We start from the raw sequence: 22,823 nt of genomic DNA on the forward strand, positions 1-22,823 counted from the left end.
TTGTAGATTTGTATGCTCAGATAACCCTGACCAAGGTCTTAATTAGCCAGTCAGGATTATGGCTTTTACATCGGGCCATTTTAATTTTTTTGTTATTTTGAAAATGTAAATTTGAAAATAGAGAATGTGTGATCTTTAATGTTACGCCTCTTAAAGATCATTTTATCTTCAACTTGCTTAACTGTTCACAATAACAGTCATATTGACCAGGGGTGTCCAAACTTTTGCGTGCCACTGTATATGTTTGAACTGTACCCCGCTGCTCCAGACTTTCACAAACAACCTCCATTGGTAATCTTGTCTGGCTCTGTCATTGTTCGGAAGGATAAACATCCTTAAAATGGATGTATTACCATTTGTGGAACTTTACTTTGCGTCTCCCCTCCATTGTGCAATATTTCCCTAATTTATAGCATATTGCTGCTGCTGCTCCTCCAGGAACTTAATTATAAAACTCTGAGGTGTCCTCAGACTGCTAGCAATGTTGCAGGGCTGATAGGCCTATGTTACATATTTTGTGGAGATGTCCCCCTGTGGCTACCCCTTGTGATGACATTACCTAACTGTATAACTTCGCGTGTTGGCCTAGTATCACCATCACCCCTCAACAGGCTTTGTTATCCATGTTGTCTGGCTTTCTCACCAGATTGAAAAGGCGTCTACTGTGCCATTTCATTATGGATATGTATGTGCCAGAACATCCCAAGACTTTCAAATTCCCGGATTGCCCCAAGCTGGCTAATATGAACGGAGGCACATGCAGGAGCTTGGGATGAGAGTGAATGAGATAAATTTTGATATGGAGGCCTTGGAAAACCTTTTGATTCTTGGCAGCCATGGATGGCTGGGTCTTCTGCCTTGCGACCAGTTAATTGCTAGATGTACCAGTGGAATCCTGGAGATAACTACCCCAACCCACCCCCTTACCCTGCCTTTCTTTTTTAACATAATTATTTTTACTCTATTCTTTCTTGCTTTTACTGTTTTCTCATTTCTGTCCTTCCTCTTTCTTTTGCCTATAGCTATGGTTAAACCCGTTGTACTCCGTTGAGCATGCAGTATTTTTATGTTAGCTGTTTACTAGGCTGCTGAATGGCTAACTATTTTCTTATGTTGTTTGAATAAGTAAAATGTTTTAGCACACTCACATGTGAACTCTGTCATACCAGACCCATATCAATTTGGTGCAATTGCCTTATTTTTTGTGTGTTTCTCAATAAAACCTCATTAAACCATAATTCTAGATTACAACATTTTTGATTCTTAAAAATCAGGCATTGTTTTTTTATGTGGATTGTGAGCCCCATATAGGGCTCACAATGTAGATTTTTCCCCATGCAAACACAGGGAGAATATACAAACTCCTTGCAGATGTTGTTATTGCAGGATTTGAATCCAGGACTCTGGTGCTGCAAGGCTGCAGTGCTAACCCCTGAGCCACCGTGTTACCCCACTAAAACCAGGCATTGTTGTATAGGAAGCTACCTTCCAAATGGCAATATGTGAGTTATAGGAGTCTATATGAAAACTGATTGGGGGCCTGGAACTTGGCTGAGTTGTTACCAATATACATTTTCTTTAAGTGTGTTACCTGCTTTACTTCTTTCTTTATCTTACTATGCTGCAGTAGACCCATTTTGGATGATCTTTCAGTTTCCTCAGTCAAGGAACGCAATCTCTGTGCCTTTTCCACAATATCTTCCTGTAGCTTGTCCATGCTAACAGATTTAATACTATCTAGCTGCTGTCTCTGTCTCGTCTCCTGAGTGTGTCTGTGCTCGGATTCATTCAACAGGTGTTTCTGTAAAGCAATAATATATCTGTTACATAAAGATTGAGTTTACCACAGTTATTGTGGGTGACCACTGCTCCATTCACTTCTAGAAGACTGTGAGATTTGAGCACAGTACTCCATCATTCCCGTAAATGTGAATGTGGTGGTCTACAGAGCACACTACTGCTCCATTTACAAAGGAAACTCATGACCCCCTTTCTCATGATGACATTTTGTAGCAAGTGTTAGTACTACATTTCCCGATATAACAGCAAAAACCATGCTGTATTGTATTATGCACTGCTGTGCATTATACAATGCAGCATGGTTTGGGGAAGTATATAGCGGCTGACCATGGAATAAGGAATATTACCTGTCTGGTCAGCTGTTGTTTCACTTTGCTGGCTTCAGCCTGTGTTTTTGTTAGAGCTGTCCTTGCACCCATCAGCTGTTGTCGTAACAAGGCCACCTCCTGTTCCACAAGCAGCTTCAGCTTTAAGCCTTCTTTCTTGTTCTGAATAGCTTCCTGGTCAATTCATTTGAGAAAACAGAAAACTAAACATTTTAAAGAATTATACTTCAAAGGGAGTCTCTTGCCAGGAAACTCCATATCAATCCATCAATCCAACCACAGCACATTGTAGTGTACACTATGCTAAGCACTATCATACCTTAAGACAGTTTTACATGAATCAATTCCTTTAAAAAGTCTAAAGGCCTAAAGTAGTCTGTCACCAGAATCAGGCCTATCAACCCAGCGCAGGAGATAGGTTTGGGTCACCAAAATCAAATGTTGTTTACACTTGTGAATTGGTGCCTCATTTCTGAAAATATTGCCCTTTTGCAAAGGGCAAATGAGCTCTTTGAAGCAGCAAGGGCTTTGCCATTGCTCCATGTACGTAAAGGGTAACTCCCTCTTTGCTCCAAAGAACTCATTTGCATATTGACAAAAATAGTTATCTGAGCAATGGAGGCGTTGATTCATAAGGCAAAAACTCTGTTAGGATAAGAATGGTGACAAACTCCCTTTAAATGCAAGTGGGGGCTGGTTATGCCCTTACAATCAGAGGCATGACTTGAAGCTCCAAATCAAAATATGCAATGGAGTCCCCACATACCGTGTGTCAAAAATATCAGAGCCGTTTTATGTTGTAGAGAGGTCTTTGGGCCCCCTGAGGCTCCAGGGCCCAATAGTAATTGCTACACCCCTGCTTACAATGTACTGTGACTGGTTTGATTTCATATTTTCTGGAAAAACAGACTCGCTATAAAGGTTCTCAAGCTTTAACATGAATGGGATATACCTAGGATATGCCATAAATGTTTGATGGCTAGCTTTGAGGTTATTGGGACCTCCACTTATCATAACAAGAGCAGCACTGTTAATATAAAATGTCAAGGGGCCGCAACACTCCATTAAAGGGGTTGTCCCATAACAAGGATCCTATCTATACTACTAGTTTATGTGGATTTAAGACTTTTTCTAAATACATTGCTTTATCAAAACTGTTTTGTTTGGCCACTATCTTAATTTATTCACTTCATTGTTTACATGCGTTTCTATGACCACGGGCCCTGGACCACGGACTTATCTGCTCAGTCCCTCAGTGATGTAGCTCCTGCTCTCAGGGGGGGGAGGGACTGAGTGCTGGAAGCAGTTCTGAGCTGTGTATGTCTGACAAGTTACGGAGCTCCTCAGATAGGGGAGGGGGTTGGTGAGAGCTCCACTCTTTATCTCCTGCTCTTCCACTTATCAGCTGGTTTAATTGAATTTGGCTGATAAGGGCTGAGATAGGGAGTCCAGTACCTCTGTATGTATTACAAACTGACTCAAATCCAGCTCTGCTACATCAGCTTCTACATCAGCTTCATACTGTGATAATGCATTTACAACCAATCCCTCATTACTGACTGCAAACATAGAAGATAGCAGAGCAAGTGAAACCCCGCCCACCAATGTGCCGAGAAAACTAGGAAGTGAAGAGAGAACACAGCCTGCAGGTTGGTGAACAAGGGTTATGGGAATACCCCTTTAAGTACTATGAACCCTGTTGTCTGATAATCATTGGAAACTCAATAATCAAACCAAAAACTAAAAACCACAAAATACTCAATAATGTAAAATATACCGTTTCAGCATTTCTCAGTTTCTCACGCAGTTGGCCTTCCTTGGCTGTGTTTTTCCACTTATTTAGTGCTTTCAGTTTGCATAGTAATGCTTGGAGCTGACTATTCTCATCTTGTAGATCCTGCAGCTTTTCTTGCTGGGAAAAATTTGCATATTTGTTAATATCAAAACAGAACTGTATCCATAATGGTGCGTATGCGTACACAGATTGCACACAGGAATAGAATGCCTATTTTCTGTAGAAAAATCCATAAGTGTAAGGCTAAGGGGGCATTCACACTTGCGCCACTTTGTCACTTCAATGGGTTTTTAAAGCAAACCATCGGTATCCGTATGCAGCCTCTCCGCAGTTAAACCGTTTTTTTTTTTGCACGGACACAAAGTCCTGCAGGTCCAACTTTGTGTCCATGTAGGAACCTAGTATTCTGAAACGCGTAAGTCAACACCTGAACTAACTGGATTAATACTAAACCACCCAAGCGCCTAACTTCAAAATAACTTATTTTATAAAAAATGAATATTTACCTAGATCACCAGGGCGGTCATGTGACCAATCCAGGCACATTTTCTTACTTCATGGTGACATTCCAATTCTCTGTTTCCGGAAACATCACCAATACTTCCCAACCCCATCATACTTACCTGTGTTCATGTCCTAATCTTTTGAACATGAATCATCACTTACTTCACTTCTGCCGGCATCTGCAAATCATACTATTGCACAGCCAGTCATGAAGAGAAGGAACCAACCTCCCACACCTACGCAATAGAGCCTGAGCACTCTCGCTCTATTGCACAGGTGCCGGCAGGCGAGAAGAGGAAAACCACTGAAGGATTTCACATGCGCAAACGAGAAGAGGCAAAGCACTGAAGGATTTCACACGTGCAGACGATCCAGACAGGATGAAAGGTAATTATGATGGGGTGGGGAAGTATTGGTGAAGTTTCTGCAAATGGGTAAATGTCGCTAGTACACAGACATCACGTGGGTCAGGCCTGCGTCTTTATGCGTTGTAACGCTGGCCTGGCTCATGTGACGTTTGTATCAACATTGAAGGAGGCTGAAAGCAGTGGGAAGTGCACCAGAGCCAGGGAGGGATAAGTAAGTGTTTTTTTGTTTTTTTTTAATATTTGTTACCTCTGCTGAGCCTCCGATCATTATATTCTGGGGTCTAAAAGACCCCAGAGTATAATAATTGTTCATGGGTGGTCCACTATGGAGCATAATACTGTGTTCAGGGGCCACTTTGTGGCATATTACTGTGTACAACAGGGGCCACTATGGGGCATAATACTGTGTGCAGAGGCCACTGTGGAGCATAATACTGTGTGTATGGGCTACTGGGTGGCATAATAGTGTGTGCAGGGGCCATGATGCGATATTATACTGCGTGGACGGGTCACTATGGGACATTCTACTGTTTGGAGGGGCCATTATGGGAAATTATGATGTCTGGAGGCCACTTTGGGACATTATAGTGTGTGCAAATGGTGCGTTATATTGTGTGGGGGCCAGGAAAGGGGGCGCTATGTCGTGGGGGTCCCCAAGTCAAAAGTTTGCTGGTGGCCCAGTCTTTCCTAGTTATACAACTGGTGATGGTAGTTGTAGGATGAGAGAGAGGGAAGCTACCCATGTAAACAAATGCAGAGGATACCAAGAGCTCCCAGAGAAACATAGAAATCACTCAAAACACTGCTAAAGGTATTTGGGTGCACTTTAACCCATTAACCCATTAATAGCACTAACAGATTATTTATTTCTATTTCATAAAATAAATATTGTCGCTTTTGCTTTTTGTGAAGCCTTTCGATCTTATTATACTTGTTCAGTACTAACTTGAGATAATTGTTTTTATATTATACGTTTTGTAAAACTTAATATAAACAGTTTGAGAAATGATTTCATATAAAGTATGGTACATCATGACATGGTCTTGTATTTCTAATGCCTCACCATGCACAATGAGTTTTTCAGAGAGCTGCCGTTTTGTCCAGGGTAATATTTTTTCCTAAGAAGAATCATGTCATCCACACCTTCTTTCCAAACATCACTGATGATTTCAGTCACTTGCTTGTTCATTGTAATGTGATAGCCATCTATTCTAGACTGAAACAAAAAGGAGATAAGTTGTAGGAAATACCATATGTATAAGGAGATTAAAGGCCAAAAGTAGTAAATGTTCAATAGTAAAACGTAATTGTAAATAAATATGACAATGATCACACAAAATATGGTGTTAAAAAGAAATCACTGATGGGTTGTTATACTCTATAACAACTAGTTCACTGAGGGAATAACTAAAATATAACTTTTAATAGGTAATTTAAAATGATTTAACCGAGACACTAGTCCTAAAAATGTGTGTAGGAAGGCAGTCTTTACAATATAATGCATGTGGCATATCGTATTAAACACTTCAGTGTATAATCTAGTCTGCCTAGATACACACACTATAATAGACCTCAATGTTACAACTAGAGGTCTTTGTTAGAAACATATCCACAATGCTATCAGGGTCCCATATATCAAATAGGATCATCTGATCAAAAGGCAACACCTGGAGTCTATCCCTGCTCAAGATACATATGCAGATAGAGTATGAGGAGAACTTTGTTTTCATTAGGCATACTCTCTCTGCTTATGTATCTTGAGCAGGGATAGACATTCCTCTCATTGTTTAGACCTCTTTGCCAAAACACTGGGCCTGTTTTCGGAGGTCTTTAAACTGTTATCTACAGCTCTGCTGTCATGACAATTAGCTCAGCTAATTGTAGTTTGTTGATAAAGGCTCAGACAGTGTCAGTTATCCCTCTATGTAAACACCGCAATAACACTGAGTTTGCTGCACGTCCCTTCTCTGTAGAAGCATGGTAGGTGTTCTATACAAACCTGTGTAATGTAATATACACTTACTGTGCACATTTGATCTGCATTTCTATTAGATTTCTGTTCATAGTATCAGAAAAACTGGAATGTGAATGGCAGTGGAAATACAAGAATAAAAAACAATCTAGGAGTACAGTCAGTAAAGCTGCTTGATGCCTGTGAATATCCTATCTGGATCCACACAGACAGTCAGAAGCAGTTATAAGTACACAGAAGACTTTTCTTTGCAGAATCCTCAGTCTTTTCAACACAGCAACAGTTTGCAGACATGTCTGTGCAGGCTGTGAGTAGAAAGACCCCCCCCCCCTTCTCCATTCACTGAGTGAAGAGAGAAAAATGACAGCCCTCTACTCTCACTGAGATCAGCAAGAAATGGAATGTATCCATAGACATACTTGCTTACGCTAGGTTCACAGTAGCATCACCTTTCTGTTGTTCGGGTCTGTCGGAGAGGGGTGGATTGCTAAAACAGTGGTTACACATGAATCTTGCTGTATTATTGGGCTCTGTTGGGTGTCTATCGTTTTTAAGCTGTAATCGTCAGATTTCGTCTGAAAAGTTAGTGACCATCTAAGTCTGAGCTGTTACACTAATGTTGTTCTGACATTATTCTAGAAAGACCAGTTTACGTTTGTGTCTTGTTAGCCATGCTATAAGCTAATACCAAATACATAACCATGATCTGATATGGACAATGTCATTCTACCTTTAGGGATACACATGCTGCAAACAGAGTCCTGATTAAGGCTTCATATTCATCTTGTACTTGTTTTTTTATGGTTTCCTTGGAAGTCATCATTTCTTCTTCAAGCTCTTGAAGCTTGGTTCTGAGTGCAGTTATTTCAGTCATGAGTTCATAGCTCATATCTATATCCTAGAGAACAAAATGAAAACGAGAAAGAAGACTTCATGTTAAGTTTAGAGTAAACAGATGTCTGTTGGGGTAAATTGCTATTAATCTGGAACGTCTATAAGAGATGTGTGCATGCCTCTTAGACTGTCCTAATGACAGAAAATGCTATGTAGGACTTGTGTTACAATTTGCTCCATTACTCTAGTTGGTTCTGCGCAGTTATCGTCAATGTTCAATAATTAGGATAGCCCAAAAAAGCTGAAAAATTTGAGAGCAAATTTGCAACTATATTACAACACAAAATTGGCACAAATTGCTATTCAAGTTCCCTCAAAAACTTAAATCTATGCCTGCTATATTAGACTGACATTTATGATATTTTCTGTCTTTAAAATGTATCAATTTGTGCACATTTCTGGCCATGTCCATCTTTTTTAACCTTGTCCACTTTTCTTGACATTTTTATAATGTAGTGTAAATATGGCATGTGTCAAAATGTGCAGCTTCTTAAAGAGGTCCTTTCATGTCCTCATCAAAGTGTGGTTTCATATACTGCTAGAAAGCTGACAGTTTCGGCACCCATCTCTCCCCACTGTCAGAAGAGTGTTCCTCATAGCTCAGTGTCATCACTGGGTTTTGAGGATCTCCCCCCTGACAGTACTCGTCCATAGACTTGTACTGGGGGTTGTTCCTCACAGCTCAACGGCATCTCAGGGCGCTAAGGAACAACCCCTTTGATAGTGCAAGGCAATGTTATAGTACTGTAGGGGGGACATTCCTTCCAGCCCAGTTTTGACACTGAGCTATGAGGAACACCCTTGTGACAGTGGAGAGAGATTGGTGCCGAAACTAATGACAGTGATATCTCCTCCGCCGCTGCACATACCGGGAATTTCTAGCAGTATGTAAAACAATACTTTCATGAGGACATGGAAGGTCCTCTTTAACACCAGAAAACTAGCTATTTATAAATTCCCCCAATATTTTTAATTAGAAAACATGATGTGTGTACAGTAACAGTGCATTTCTGTTTTTGTTCGGTGTTTGATCCATGTCTGATCTGTTTATCAATGTTGTCTTGTTTGTTTTTCAGCACAACCTAACAATGAATATGTGAACAATTTATAGCATTTACTGTCCATTTTTTTCATGGACTTATAAACTTGAATGGCTAAAACGGATAGAGAAAAGAGAAAAAAAATGCATGCCACATTTTTTTTTGTTCTCAGTGTCTCAGTCCATGAAAAAAACCCATTAGTTTTATTTACTATAACGGGTGCTGGGCTCTTTTCATGAGCAGCACTTGGACAGAAAATCGGCAGTGTGAAAAGGCCCTTACTCTGTACAGTATGGTCTGATTTTGTCTGTATATGTACGTTCTGGTTTGTGAAGTGCTGCAAAATATAGTGGCACTATATAAAAAAAAGTTTTTCTGAAATGAAAGCAGTGATGATTTTCATGTAATGCACCTCCAACACACACATGAAAACAGATGTATGCTACTTTTAAAATGGGAATGGGGACAACACAACTGGAAGTATATCTATTGTATGTCTGCAATCTCAGCACAGTGTTGTGGAATTTGTCATTATATATGTATGTGTAAGGAATGTCTAATGAACCTCTTCTTAGATTCACCATTTGAGTACATAGGCAGGTATGGCAACAGGATAGTCTACAGTATATTATATACTAAAGACTGCCTACACCTGTCCATTTAATTAATGGAAACAGGAAGAATCAAAAATTCAAAAACATATAGTTTCACGGTAATCCGGAACCCAAGAACTGGTAAAAATAACAATAGCATTCCAGAACATGTGCAACTCTTCTATCTGCAAAACAAATAACTCCATACCTTATCACAATTACACTGTAAAAGAAAAAATATATATATCCTTGTACCGTGTTAGCCAGTGGATATGAAATGAAAGAAATTTTCTGAGAGAAGTCCTCAGTAGTTGATACCAACTAGGTATCAACTACTGAGGACTTCTCTCAGAAAATTTCTTTCATCACAATTACACTGTACATCCAAATAGCTGTCAATCTGTCATCTTAATACGTGTACCTGACACAGGGATCTAACATTTAATGGTGCTTTGAATTTTGCTTGCACCTCCACCTCAGAGCAAGGGGGCAATACATAGGGTGGACATCTGCTAGTATTTTACTGAGCATCACTTCCCTCCCAGCACTATTACACTGTGCACAGAGCCACATCTAATCGTCTGTAGATTATGCTTTCATGGGAATTATGGCACTATCCGGGCAGTTTTTATATATCCCATGTACATACAAAGTAATGCCTATGGTCTCACACAAGCAGGGGTGTAACTAGTAAAGTTTTGACTGAGGCCCCCTGCCTCTACACAGTATAATGTCCCCTTTCATGGCCCCCACACCGTATAATGCCATTTTCCTGGTCCCTATATGGTATAACATCCCCTTCACTGGCTCCCACGAAGTATAACATGGCCTTGACACAGTTTGGTGCCTCTTCTACTGGTCTCTACATAGTAAATGCCCACTTTACTGGCTCCCCACACAGCATACTGCCCCTTTATTGGCCCACATTCAAAAAGTGCCTCCTTTACAAGCCCCCACAAAGCAGATGTTAGTAATTTTAGGCTGCCCTTGCTCCAGATCCTCCAGAGTTTGTCCAATTCCTGGACAACTCCTTTAAGAATAATGTCCCATAGTGCACAGTATAATGCTCAACAGTGGCACTTCACTCACTGGTTTATCTGCTGGTTATGCAAATTGAGGCACTAACAGGTGTTGTTAAGATCTAAAAATTTTCAAGCGCCTAGCTCCAATCTTTTGTATATGAGAAGGGAATATAAGCCAGATTGAATGCAAAGATTTTTGGCCACCTAAACCCTAAAAAAAAAATTGTACCATATAGTTTGGGATAGTTCAGCCAGTTATCGGCACTTGGCACAATCTGAGAGGGACAGAATCCTTGAATGGCGGGGGCCACACGGTGGGGTCCTGGTGTTCAAATCCCACCAAGGGCAAAAAAAACATCTGCAAGGAGTTTGTATGTTCTCCCCGTGTTTGCATGGATTTCCATCCCATATTCCAAAAAGACATACTGATAGGGAAAAATGTACATTGTGAGCTCTATGTGGGCTCACAATCTACATTTAAAAAAAAAAAAAAATCCTTGAATGGCGAAATCTTGGTTTATCACTCCAGTAGATTGCCATGCACCAAGGCTGCAATGTTAACAAACTGGAATGGCCGCAAGAGGTGCAAGCAAACCGCTGAATAGACATATCATCTGATTGGAAGAATGGTGCAGAGATCCATTCTGTACTGCAGGTGGATTTGGATGTTACATCCCAAGCATAGGGCGGCAAACGGCATTGACACAAACCATCATTTGCACAACAATGGATTTAGAACCAGACATTCACAAATAGGTGTTACATTAAGTTCATGTCACTGCTGTCAAGAGTTATCATGATGCACAGCAAGATGGCAATGCAGGCTGGAATGTATGTCTACACTCTTTAGCAATGAGTTCTGTTTCGTTTGAGGTTATTCAATTATGCAAGATAATGATCTGCAGCCCAAAAGGGCAATGCCATGAAGGAGTCTTCACAAGGGAACTGACCTACATCTAGGATTATGGTGTTGATGCCATAAGGTACTTTAACTGGACCTTTGTAGTCTTCATTACAGGTCGTGGAACCAGTGGTACAGCTATTTCTCCCAAGTGTCCCAAAAGAGTTTTCAACAGGACAACACAAGACAATATTCCTCAGACAACCATTAATAAACTCATTGACAGCATGCCAAGGTGTGTATGTGGGTGTATTTCTTTGTAACACTTTTACTTGACACTCTTTATTGCTTGCATATCAGTAACATGTCCAGAAATCTTGAGTTTACCATAATTTCAAGACTTTTACTTCTTGGTGTTACAATTACAATGTTGAGGAGTGTATACATCTGCACAAAAAAATGTAAGGCATTGGAAAAAAAACTCAATAAAAGCAGAAATAATCTAAATATATATGGAGCATATATGTGTGCCATTTCTCTCATATTACCGTATATACTTGAGTATAAGCCGACCCGAATATAAGTTGAGGCCCCTAATTTTACCACAAGAATCTGGGAAAACTTATTGGCTCGAGTATAAGCAGAGGGGGGGAAATGCAGCAGCTACTGGAAAATTTAAAAAATTAAAATGGTCGGAGTTTTTGGGTGCAGTAGTTGCTGGGTGCTGGGGAAGGGGATGTTTTGGTTGTCTGTCTGTCTGCCCCTTCCCTGAGCTCGAGGACTGAGTTTTTTCCCCCACTTGGAATTCAGTCTGGCTGAATATAGGGTATCTGCAGTGCTCCTACTAACCCCTTCCAAACGGAACAGGAGCACTGCAGATCCCCTATATTCAGTAGACCGGGCACTTTCAGACACAGGGATACCTAATGTGTATGTGTTTCACAGTCATTTTCTACTTTTATATGTATTCTAGGGAAAGGAGGGATTTTGAACTTTTATTTACTTTATTTTTTGATTATATTTTTTTAAAGCTTATTTTTTGTTTCACTATTTTATGGGAGATTCTATACATTACTATTCAAGCTGGTCATAGACCCCCCCCCCCCCTCCCAAAAAAAATATATATTTTTTTTTGTTTGACTCGAGTATAAACCGAGGGGGGCTTTTTCAGCACAAAAACTGTGCTGAAAAATTCGGTTTATACTTCAGTATATACAGTAATGATGATATATTTATCAAACAGATCTCGAATATCCACATTTATGTTTGGTTTTAGGTCGGCTTTAGGTTAGTAGACCCATGGTGAGTAGGGTTAGTGACACTGATGGCATAGACTATAATGGGGTCCGCAAGGTTTCCCCTTGTTTTATACTGAAGCCAGTGGAGAGGAAAAAACTCCTTGCAGGACTTTTCTTTCTAGCGTTTTTAGGCAGAATCTGCGGTGGAGTCTGTTACAGAGACTCTAACACAGACGTGAATCCAGCATTAATGAAAGAACAGTTCCTGCTTGGTTACAGCTTCCCTTTTGCTTGTGGACTTTAACCTGCTTGTATACTTATTACACCAGGCTACCCAGCTTTCATCTGAAGCTCAATGATTAAGAAATAGTTTTACAAGGCTATATAAGCACAACATTCATAAACAACAATTACCACATAACCATCCTCACCTATTTAGATATGTATACTGAATAAATAATACAACCAACCATGTAATAAATATACATGTGACACACATATTATGTAATCTATTAGGTAAAAGGGCTTTTTCAGGCTGAAAAATAAACCAGCTAAACATGGGCAATTTAAAATAACATAATAAGTTACTCACCTATTTTTTTTTTATCCCCTGCTGTTCTAGTCCATAGTCTGAATGGGTCCATGGAGTGTTGATACCTTCCAAGCATCCCTCTTTTGGAGGAACAGTCCCTACTTCTTTATCATTAACTTTTTATTAATAGATAATAAACACAAAACATTTGAAACAACGTAGGTGTGTAGTAGGGATACGCATATCAAAAAGGAAACAACACCCAACTATATACACCTAATTAGGTGTCTAGAAGTTAATTGAATATATACTCACTAGGCAGTCTTAATCCCAGAATAAGGGGACTACACTTAGATTCCCTAGCATTTGGAATGTATATCACACTTCTAAAAAAAGTTTTTGTATCTATAACAATAGGGGCCGCCTGCCCTGACCTTTTACTTGATTTTACAATAAAACTTAAGTTTTAACGTTTGTCTTGAGGACACCCCTTATGGGAATATAACATGTTACTTATGCTGAACACTGCACAGGAAAAAAAAAAAAAAGCTAAAAAGCAATGCTAGAATTGATGTTTCCTTTTACATCCCACCCAGAAAGAGTTAATATAATGTAGTCAATAAGTTACAGGCACCCCAAAATGGTGGCATTGAAAAGCACATCTAATACCGCAAACACCAAGCCCTCATATGGCCACATTGCAAGAAAATAAAAATCTAGCTTGTACAATGTGAAGACAAAAACCCCAAAAGTCGCCAAATCTTTAGGACATAAGTGGCTGCGACTAGAAGGAAATGTTTAGCTGTGCGAGCGTTTTCAGGGGCCCCCCCATATTTAGAACTTATGAGAGATAATACACCAGCACTGATCCCCCAGAATGTCCCTGTTCCCCATTCGTGTCATAGGAGCTAGTGGGAAAATAGAATGGGATTTGGTGTACCCAATTTACTCCGCACAGCTTACATATTCACTTCTGGGTTACTAATGCTCACTACATCACTTGATAAATTCTATGAGGGGTGTGGTTTTCAAAATGGGGTCACTTTCTAGAGATTTCCACTGTTTTGACACCTCAAGGGCTTTGTAAATGCGACATGGTGCCTGAAACTGATCACAGCCAGATCTGCCCTCTAAAAGCTCTTTGGCGCGCCTTCCCTTCTGCGTCTCGCTGTGCATCCATATATTAGTTTACACCCACAAGTGGGGTACTATGGTAGTCGGGAGAAGTTGCATAACAAATTGTGGGATGCGTTTTCTCCTTTAACCCCTTGTGAATGTGCAAATTCTAGGGCTAAATGAAAATATTAGTAAAATAAAATCAAATTTGAAAATTTCACCTCCATTTTGTCTTAATTCCTGTTAAGCACTTATAGGGTTAAATTACTAGGTATATGTTGTTTTGGCTTATTTAAGGGGTGCAGTTTTGAAAATGGGGTGATTTATGGGGGTTTTAATACAAGGGGCTTTCAAAACGCCTTCATAACTAGATTAGTCCCTTAAAAAATGGGTTTTGGAAATTTCTTGAAAATTTTGAATATTGTTGTTTCACTTGTAAACCTTCTAATGTCCGTAAAAATAAAAGGGTGACTAACGTTTGATGCCGACATAAGCAGAGATCTGGGACATGAGATTTATGATTTAATTTTGGCAGTCTGACTAACTGTATGTAATGCACATCATTTCAAACTTTATAATATGCATATTTTTAAAAATTTCCACCAAATTTCCTATTTTTTCATAATTAAACAGAAAACATATCAACCAAAGTTTACTACTAACATGAAGTATAATGTGTTACGAAAAAACAATCTCAAAATCACTTTGGTAAGTTGAAGCATTCCAAAGTTATTGCCACATAAAATGACACATGTCCGTTTTGAAAAATCGAGCTTGGTCAGGAAGTCAAAAAGTGCCATCGGAGGGAAGGGGTTAAACTCAATGGGGCAGAATTATCATCAAAGTCAGATTTGGCATTCTGTAAGCTGTGCCAAATTTATTAAATGTCACACAGTGTTAAATGTTACTTTACTCACTATATCACCCACTGACTAGAATGAGTCTGCGACAATTTTTATGGCTTTTAAAAACGTCACAGTTGATAAATCAGGAATGTAGACAGCTAAACACCAATTTTCTCACCCACTTTTGAGAGAAATCAAAGTTTGGCAATTATTTTGCGCAAGTGAACTCAAAAAGTCACATATCTTTGCTTTGCGACTTTTTTTATGGAGTGCAGGATTTTATAAATTTCCTTCTATATCTTTCATAAGTGCAACCATGGTAGCAGGGGTAGCAGCTGCCACAGGGCCCAACATGTCAGGGGGCCTGGGCCCCCGACGTGTCAATATGCAAAAAAAAAAAAAAAATGACAGTGACAGTGAATATGGCACTTGTCCTCTTCTTCCCCAGGCAGTAAACTTATTACAGTATTATGTATTACAGTACATAATACTGTGTGCAGGGGCCACTATAGGGTATAATACTGTGTACAAGAGCCACTATGGGGCATAATAGTGCGTGCAGGAATGCGGGGGAAAAGAGGGTGGTCGGTCAGCCGGAGACTTTGGTGGGGCCCCACCATTTCTAATTACGCCACTGAGTGCAACATTTTAAAGGAATAGATTCTGGAAGTCCAAGAAAGGCCTAATTGAGAGAACCTCTCAAAGCATAGGAATTGTAGGAAGATCTGAACAATCAGATCATCAGTAAAAAGACCTAGGTGTGTAGCTTTACCAACTGAAACACTCTGAGATTCCCTCTTGAATTCAAATTAGTTTCCTTGAGGGTCCATAACCAAAGATCCCAGGTAACAAGGGACACCTTGAAGGGTCCCATTGCTGATCTCAAAAGTGATGAGAAACCAGAGGCCAGCTAGTGTTTGGAGTGGCATATAAAGTCATAATGGCCCATTTAACCCATACTATTATGGTGGTCTTTAAACAAGGCAGCCACTCTGGCCAGCATAGCCACTCTGCTGTGTTATACATCTGACTGCAGGAATTAACCCTTCTGATTCTTAATGAAGACTCTCAAATTTCTCATCGCTATACCTCTATTACAGGCTGCACTTAGCAACTTGTAATAGAAGTGTATGCATTTTACAATACACTACTATATATTAGCATTTCAGTGTATTGTGTTTGTAATAGAAATAAAAGTAAAACAATTAAAGTGTAAAGTTTAAATCAACTTCTTTCCCGAGATCTGATAAATTAATAAATTAATAAAGTAAAACCCATACAAGTTAGGTGTCCCTGTGTCTGAAAATGCCCAGTCTAGAAACGTAATAAAAGCAATAGCGAAAAGCAATAAAAACATGGTATAAATATGTTATATGGTATAAATAAAAAGTACATCTAGCCCCACAGAAAAAGACCACCTTATGCAGGCCCATGCACGGAAATATATATATATATATATATATATATATATATATATATATATATATATATATGTATATATATAAAAAAATTATTGGTGGCATAATATGGTAACTCCAAGAAATCTATTTTTTCAAAGTTCTTTGTTTTTTTTTTCTGTTTTTGTTATTTTTAAGATGTTAAAACATAAAGAAAATTATATAAATTTGATATAACTATATTCTCATTAGCATGCAGAATACAGTTAACATGTCACTTTGGCTACACAGAGAACACCATAAACTAAGCCCATAATAATGTTTTGCAGTTTTTTTTCTAATTCTACCACATTCTGAGTTTTTTTTTCCAGTATATTGTACAGGTTAATAAATTGTACCACTACAAAGTACAATTTGTCATGCAAAAATTAAGCCCTCATATGGCACTGTAAACAGAAAAATAAAAAAAACTAGCTTGCGGAAGGCAGGGAGTTAAAAATAAAATCTGAAAAATGATTGCAGCAAGAAGGGGTTAATGAAACCAACAAAGTCAAACTTAGGCCCATGTTTAATGCACTGAAAAATCCTTTTAGGCTAAGACCCCACGTGACGTTCCTTAGCAAAAAGGCACTGTGGAAAAACCCGTGGCGGGAACATATCAGGGTTCTTCCCGCAGTGCTTTGAACACAAAATTTGCAGAGTTTTTCTCTGCAGACTTTCTGCTTCAATCATACCTATAGGTATACCGCTGGTGTTTCTGTTTTACTGCAAAGTGGGGATGGGGTTTGCTAGAATCCAATCCACTCTTCTGTAATTATAAAACATGGCATTTTTTACAGCAGCGTTTCCACCATATGGGGCCCCGGCATTAACCATAGTAATTATCCAGTAGATTGGCTAATACAGTACAAATATATATTTTTTCCTTTAAACAGTATTGGTCGGCATAACATAACTACGGATGTGACCTTATTCCTCCTGAAGTTAAAGATTTGTTAAACTGTATAATGGCGGTCACCGATCTCAGTCTTTTATGTATATCCTTTGTAAGCATGCTATATATAATATTAAAGGTCAAGTTTCCAGAACAAGCTGAATCGTACATCATAGCGCTGGCAACAAACCAGAAAACTGGCCACATTAGCTGTGATTTAGGTCAGAGACGGAATGTGAACTCTGAATACATGAAAAGACAGTTTAAAATAGTTTTGTCAGGTGATGTTAACACGGCAAGGAGACAATGCCCTATATACCTCTTAAACATGCATACAGTAAAACAATGTCAGTATGTGCTATTTTAGGGCTAGCAATATGGTATACAGCAATACAGAGATAAAGTGATAAATCATTAACTGCTGTGTAACCGTTTGTTAGATAACAGCATGTTGTACAGTTGTGTCAGAAGGTGACAGGCAGGGACCTGGAGTCATGCTATATCTCCCCCAGGGTCCTTACCTATGTCTAGTGATGATGTGCTCCTATAGAGCTAGGGAGGAGGCCTCAGCCCAGATGTGTCCTCTGGGCTAATCACCTACCCATGAAAAGCTGCAGAGCCTTCATTTTAGGGCAGATCCTCAGAGTGAGAGGAGACGCCTGAGTCTGTCCTGGAGAGCTACTGTCTGGTGAGACCTGTTTTGTGATCGTGGTATCTAGTTGCTTTGTTCGTGTGGCTGGAGCAAGCCATGCATATTTACTGTGTAGTTAGATGCTCGGACAAGCAGGAGTTTTGCTTTCCCTTTTTTGTGCCTGATGTAAGGTTTATTTATTTTTGCTGTTTTTTCCCCCCAAATAAACCTGTTTTACACCATAAAATGGTGTTACTATCTCTGACAGTTTGGGTCTGCACTGAATTTGGGTTGCCTTTTTTTTTCTCACCCCAACAACACACGTACCACAATTGATTTTTTTCATGGGTTAATTTGCTCACTCTGCACTTGTTGTGTGGTGCCAATGTAAGTCCTTTGTTACGGTCCATACATTTGCATTCATTACTCTATTCCCCTCCACAGTGCTACTTAGATCTTGTCAATAGCATCCTAATGATTTGCTGCTTAACCCCTTCCCGCCGATGGCATTTTTTGATTTTCGTTTTTGACTCCCCTCCTTCTAAACCCCATAACTTTTTTTTATTTCTCCGCTCCCAGAGCCATATGAGGTCTTAATTTTTGCGGGACAAATTTTTCTTCATGATGCCACCATTAATTATTCTATATAATGTACTGGGAAGCAGGAAAAAAATTCAGAATGGGGTGGATTTGTAGAAAACATGCATTTCTGCGACATTCTTACGGGCTTTGGTTTTACGGAGTTCACTGTGCAGCCAAAATGACATGTCCCCTATATTCTGTGTTTCGGTACGGTTCCAGGGATACCAAATTTATATGGTTTTATTTACATTTTGACCCCTTAAAAAAAATCCAAAACTGTGTTAAATTTTTTTTTATTTTTATAGATTTGTAGAGCGGGCGATTTCGGACGCAGGGATACCTAACATGTATATGTTTCACAGTTTTTAACTACTTTTATATGTGTTCTAGGGAAAGGGGGGTGATTTGAACTTTTGATACTTTTTATATTTTTTTATATTTTTTTTTTAATTTTTTTTTGCATTTATTAGAACCCCTAGGGGTGTTGAACCCCAGGGGGTCTGATCACTAATGAAATGCATTACAATGCTAATGCACTGCAAAAAATCATCCTTTCTTTTGCAGGCTGCCAGCCTGCAAAAGAGAGAATTTGCAGACAAGCCTGGGAGCCTTGTAAAGGCTCCCGGCTGTCATGGCAACGTGACGTCAGCCCTGGAGCATGCCAGGAGCCGGTGATCCCGGGCAAAATGGCGGCGCCCATGCGCCGCCGGGAAAATGGCGCCTCCGGCGCCTTTGACCGCGGCGCCGGAGGGGTTAATGCCTCCGATCGGTCCGGGGACCAATCGGAGGCATTAAAGCCGGTTGTCTACTGCTTAAAGCAGTAGACACCCGGTGGCTATGGTGGCTGCCTGGCTCCCGGGCGGTCGCCATAGTTACAGACCCGACATGCGCCATACTATTACGGCGCATGTCGGGAAGGGGTTAAAACCCAACTCCCTTAGATATCCTTTGCCTAATTTCTTCCAAAATAAACCTATGTTGGTGGACTCTTGCTCCATTTTGTGGGAGGCTTATGAAGCAGTTATGCTGGACATTGAACAGCCTTTGTATGTCTCTGTGTCAGCAGTGTTTTCCTCTTGTGTTTCTTGCCAAACTTCAACAGATATTTTGCACGGACACTGATGCACCCTGAGCTAGTAGGACAGCTTGGATGTCTTTGGAACTTGACTGGGGTTGTTTATCCATCATCTGGACTATACTGCATTGCAACCTTTCATTTAGTTTATTCTTCTGTCAATGTCCAGGTAGATTAGTTACAGTGCAATGGGATATAAACTTCTTGATTATGTTGTGCGTGGACAAAGGAACATCAGGATCTCTGGAGATGGACTTGGGACTGTTGATATTTTTCCACAATTTTGCTTGTCAAGTCTTCAGACAGTTCTCTTCTCCTCTTTCTGTTCTTCATGTTTAGTATGGCACACAGAGACACAATACAAAGACTGATTCAACTTCTCTCCTTTTTATCTGGTTTCAGGTATGATTTTTATATTGCCCACACCTGTTACTTGCCACAGGCAAGTTTGACAAGGATCACATGTTTGAAACAACGTTATTTACCAACAATTTTGAAAAGGTGTCAACAATTCTGTCTGGTCCATTTTTGAATATTATTTTATACAAAACTCCAATTGGCCTTTTATTCTCTTTGTGTTGTGCCAATACATACAAAGGAAATAAACGTGTGTATAGCAAAACATGTGTAATTGCAATAATTTTCTGCAATAAATACTTACTTTCTCTTGGAACTTTTTTTGTGTACTATATATATAATTACAGTTAAATAAAAAGACATGAGGAGAATGAAGAGATCTTCTTTAAATTTTATATTCCATTTACTTCCGTAAAATTATTATGTATGCAGTGAAAATATTTAGCTAATGAATATTTGTGCAGTATCATATCATTCATTTACTTGACCTACCTCATTGAAACCAGGTTCAATTTCCTTATGTTCTCTCTTATTTGCAAGAAGCTCCTATAAGACAAGATATGGTGATACAATTAGCAAACAGCATTTTAAAGTCTTCCTCCAATGACTTACATAGGAAAAAGTTAAATCTAGAGTCTATAACCTACCTCTACAAAAATATAATGGAATACATTGCCTGAGTTAGATTAAAAGAGAGCTTACATTTCAAATACAATTGATATATATGAAATAGATATAGAAATTAAAATTAAAGTAAATAGATGATAGATGGATAGATGATACCATGGTTTATTGCAAATGTAAAAAAAAAAGCATTGTCATGTACATGCTGTAATGCTAAACTGACTGTCCAAGCATTTGGTTACAGAAAGCATATGTCACAGAGCAAATATGCTTAACAAATGATATGTCCAATGTTTGTTGGCAGTGGTCCATAATGTGCATACCTGTTCTTTCTGATACAGCAACTGATGCTCTTGCTGAAGTAGATTTTCATAAAACATGGAGTATGATTCAAAGTTACTTTGTTCTCTTGCCATTATGTCACAAGCCAGTGATGTAAGGCAGTGTTGTAAATGCTCCTGGCTGAATGTAACCTACAATTACAGTAGCAAGCATCAAGCAATAGTGTTTTGTACTAGTCTAGAATGCATAAACAATATCCATGCCCAGTGTGCATAAATGAAAAAAAAAGAAAAAGAAAATAGGCAAAACAAGAGATGTATTTATCTAACATTACATATAAATGGCCATCATTGGGATTATTGTAGTGTAGTGCTGTTGTATCCATGAAACACAAGTATACTTCAAAATATTGGTTTTGATGGTTATCAGGGTTGCATTTGCCATAAGGTGAGATAAGCATCTTGCCTCAGGTGGCAGATTTCAATCTGAGAGGGCAGTGCTGATGCCTCCACTTACCACACTGCCGTTAGCAGCAGAAACTGAATACACAGCTGCCACCTCTGCCTCCCCTCCCCTGCCACTCCAGCAGCCAGTAAACTCATCATTACCATGTCCCCTCCACTTGCCTCTGAGTTGTTCATATCATTCATGATACTTTGTGACTGCTTCTTTGATGTCTACCTGTCAAACGTGATGGAAGCAAAGCAGTAACAATGACTGCAGAAAGTCCAGAGGAGGGTACAGCTGCAGGAGAAGTTTTTTTTACTTTATTAATAAATAAGTAAAGGGTGGCCTAAGTGCAACAGTGGTGAATTCCTAAAGGAAGTTAAGGGCAGGGGTGCTGGATGGTTGAGTGATTTGACCTAATGATGCTGCTAGTCGGTTTGGTGTTATCACCTCTCTTCCAGCGCTGCTCTTCATCACAGCTGGTGTCTTCCCTTTGCTGCCTGTAACCTGTCTGAGAATCAGCGGTACCATGCAGGGGTTACAGATGACATGTAAAATGCTCAGTCAGAGAGACCCCTTTTACAAACTCTCATACTGGTCTGAGTCAGGGATGAGCCTTAGATTTTATAAACATTAGGACAAGGACACAGATTGTCTCAAGTAAGAGGGGAGTGGGATTGGATCTAGGAAATGGGTTGATTGGTTGGATAGCAGCGATGATTTTGGAAAGTGGTGACGATTTTGTACTTCTTATCACAACACAGTCAAGAAAGCCTTTTCCCCTGCAATGACTAATCTTTACATTACATACATTACAGAAGAAAAGGCTTCCTAGTCTGTGTGCTGGCAACAATTACAGTATGAAGGATTCCAAGATTAGGAATTGTGATAAACCTGTCTGAAGAGATGTGTCTTTAGTTTGTGCCTGAAGCTGTAGAAATTGGGAGTTAATCTGATTGTCCGGGGTAGAGCATTCCAGAGAAGTGGTGCAACTCGGGAGAAGTCTTGTATACGAGCGTGGGAGGTTCTGATAATACAGGATGTAAGTGTTAGGTCATTGAGTTGGACAGAGAGCACAGGTTGGGAGCTAAACAGAAATGAAGTAAAAAATGTAGGGAGATGTAGTATTATGGAGAGCCTTGTGGATGATGGTGAAAAAGTTTATATTGTATTCTGTAATGAATAGGCAGCCAGTGTAGTGACTGATACTGATACATCGCTGTAGCGTTTAGACTGATAAATGAAGAAAACCAGGTGACGACGCCTACTGTGAGTAGCAGTATGATGGTGATTGTAACCCACAGATTTCTGTAGATCCATTGTCACAGTCCTGTAGACCTTTTGTACAGCTTACCTCCCCAGAGTTACCCTGGTGTTTACTCATTAGCAGCTGCACAAACTTTTCGACAATTTGCGGCCTTCCAGGTGAAAAGTTCTCCTTCATAACTGGCTTCTTCCAGAGCTCTACATACAAATAAATGTAAGACAAACTCGTCTGCCAACTGAATAGATAATAATAAGATTATTGGATATGAATAAATCCCTTTATATTTCAAGCAGAAGTGTACAGAAAACATAAGCAGACATGAAACAGCAAAAACCTATAGG

General features: G+C 39.5%; 1 protein-coding gene across 1 annotated transcript in view; it reads right to left on the reverse strand.

Moving 5' to 3' along the window:
• Positions 1–22,823, reverse strand: part of LOC142198496 (coiled-coil domain-containing protein 162-like) — a 57,573-nt gene that overhangs the window by 20,790 nt on the left and 13,960 nt on the right. Inside the window, exons 8-15 of the mRNA XM_075269530.1 lie at positions 22,570–22,679; positions 20,810–20,959; positions 20,355–20,408; positions 7,496–7,663; positions 5,857–6,009; positions 3,904–4,038; positions 2,148–2,300; positions 1,592–1,801 (exon numbers count right to left, since the gene is read on the reverse strand). Of these exons, the coding sequence (XP_075125631.1) occupies positions 1,592–1,801; positions 2,148–2,300; positions 3,904–4,038; positions 5,857–6,009; positions 7,496–7,663; positions 20,355–20,408; positions 20,810–20,959; positions 22,570–22,679 (1,133 nt within the window). The remainder of the gene's footprint in view (positions 1–1,591; positions 1,802–2,147; positions 2,301–3,903; positions 4,039–5,856; positions 6,010–7,495; positions 7,664–20,354; positions 20,409–20,809; positions 20,960–22,569; positions 22,680–22,823) is intronic.

Source organism: Leptodactylus fuscus, chromosome 3 (genome assembly GCF_031893055.1).
Source record: "Leptodactylus fuscus isolate aLepFus1 chromosome 3, aLepFus1.hap2, whole genome shotgun sequence".
Taxonomy (NCBI): Eukaryota; Metazoa; Chordata; class Amphibia; order Anura; family Leptodactylidae; genus Leptodactylus; species Leptodactylus fuscus.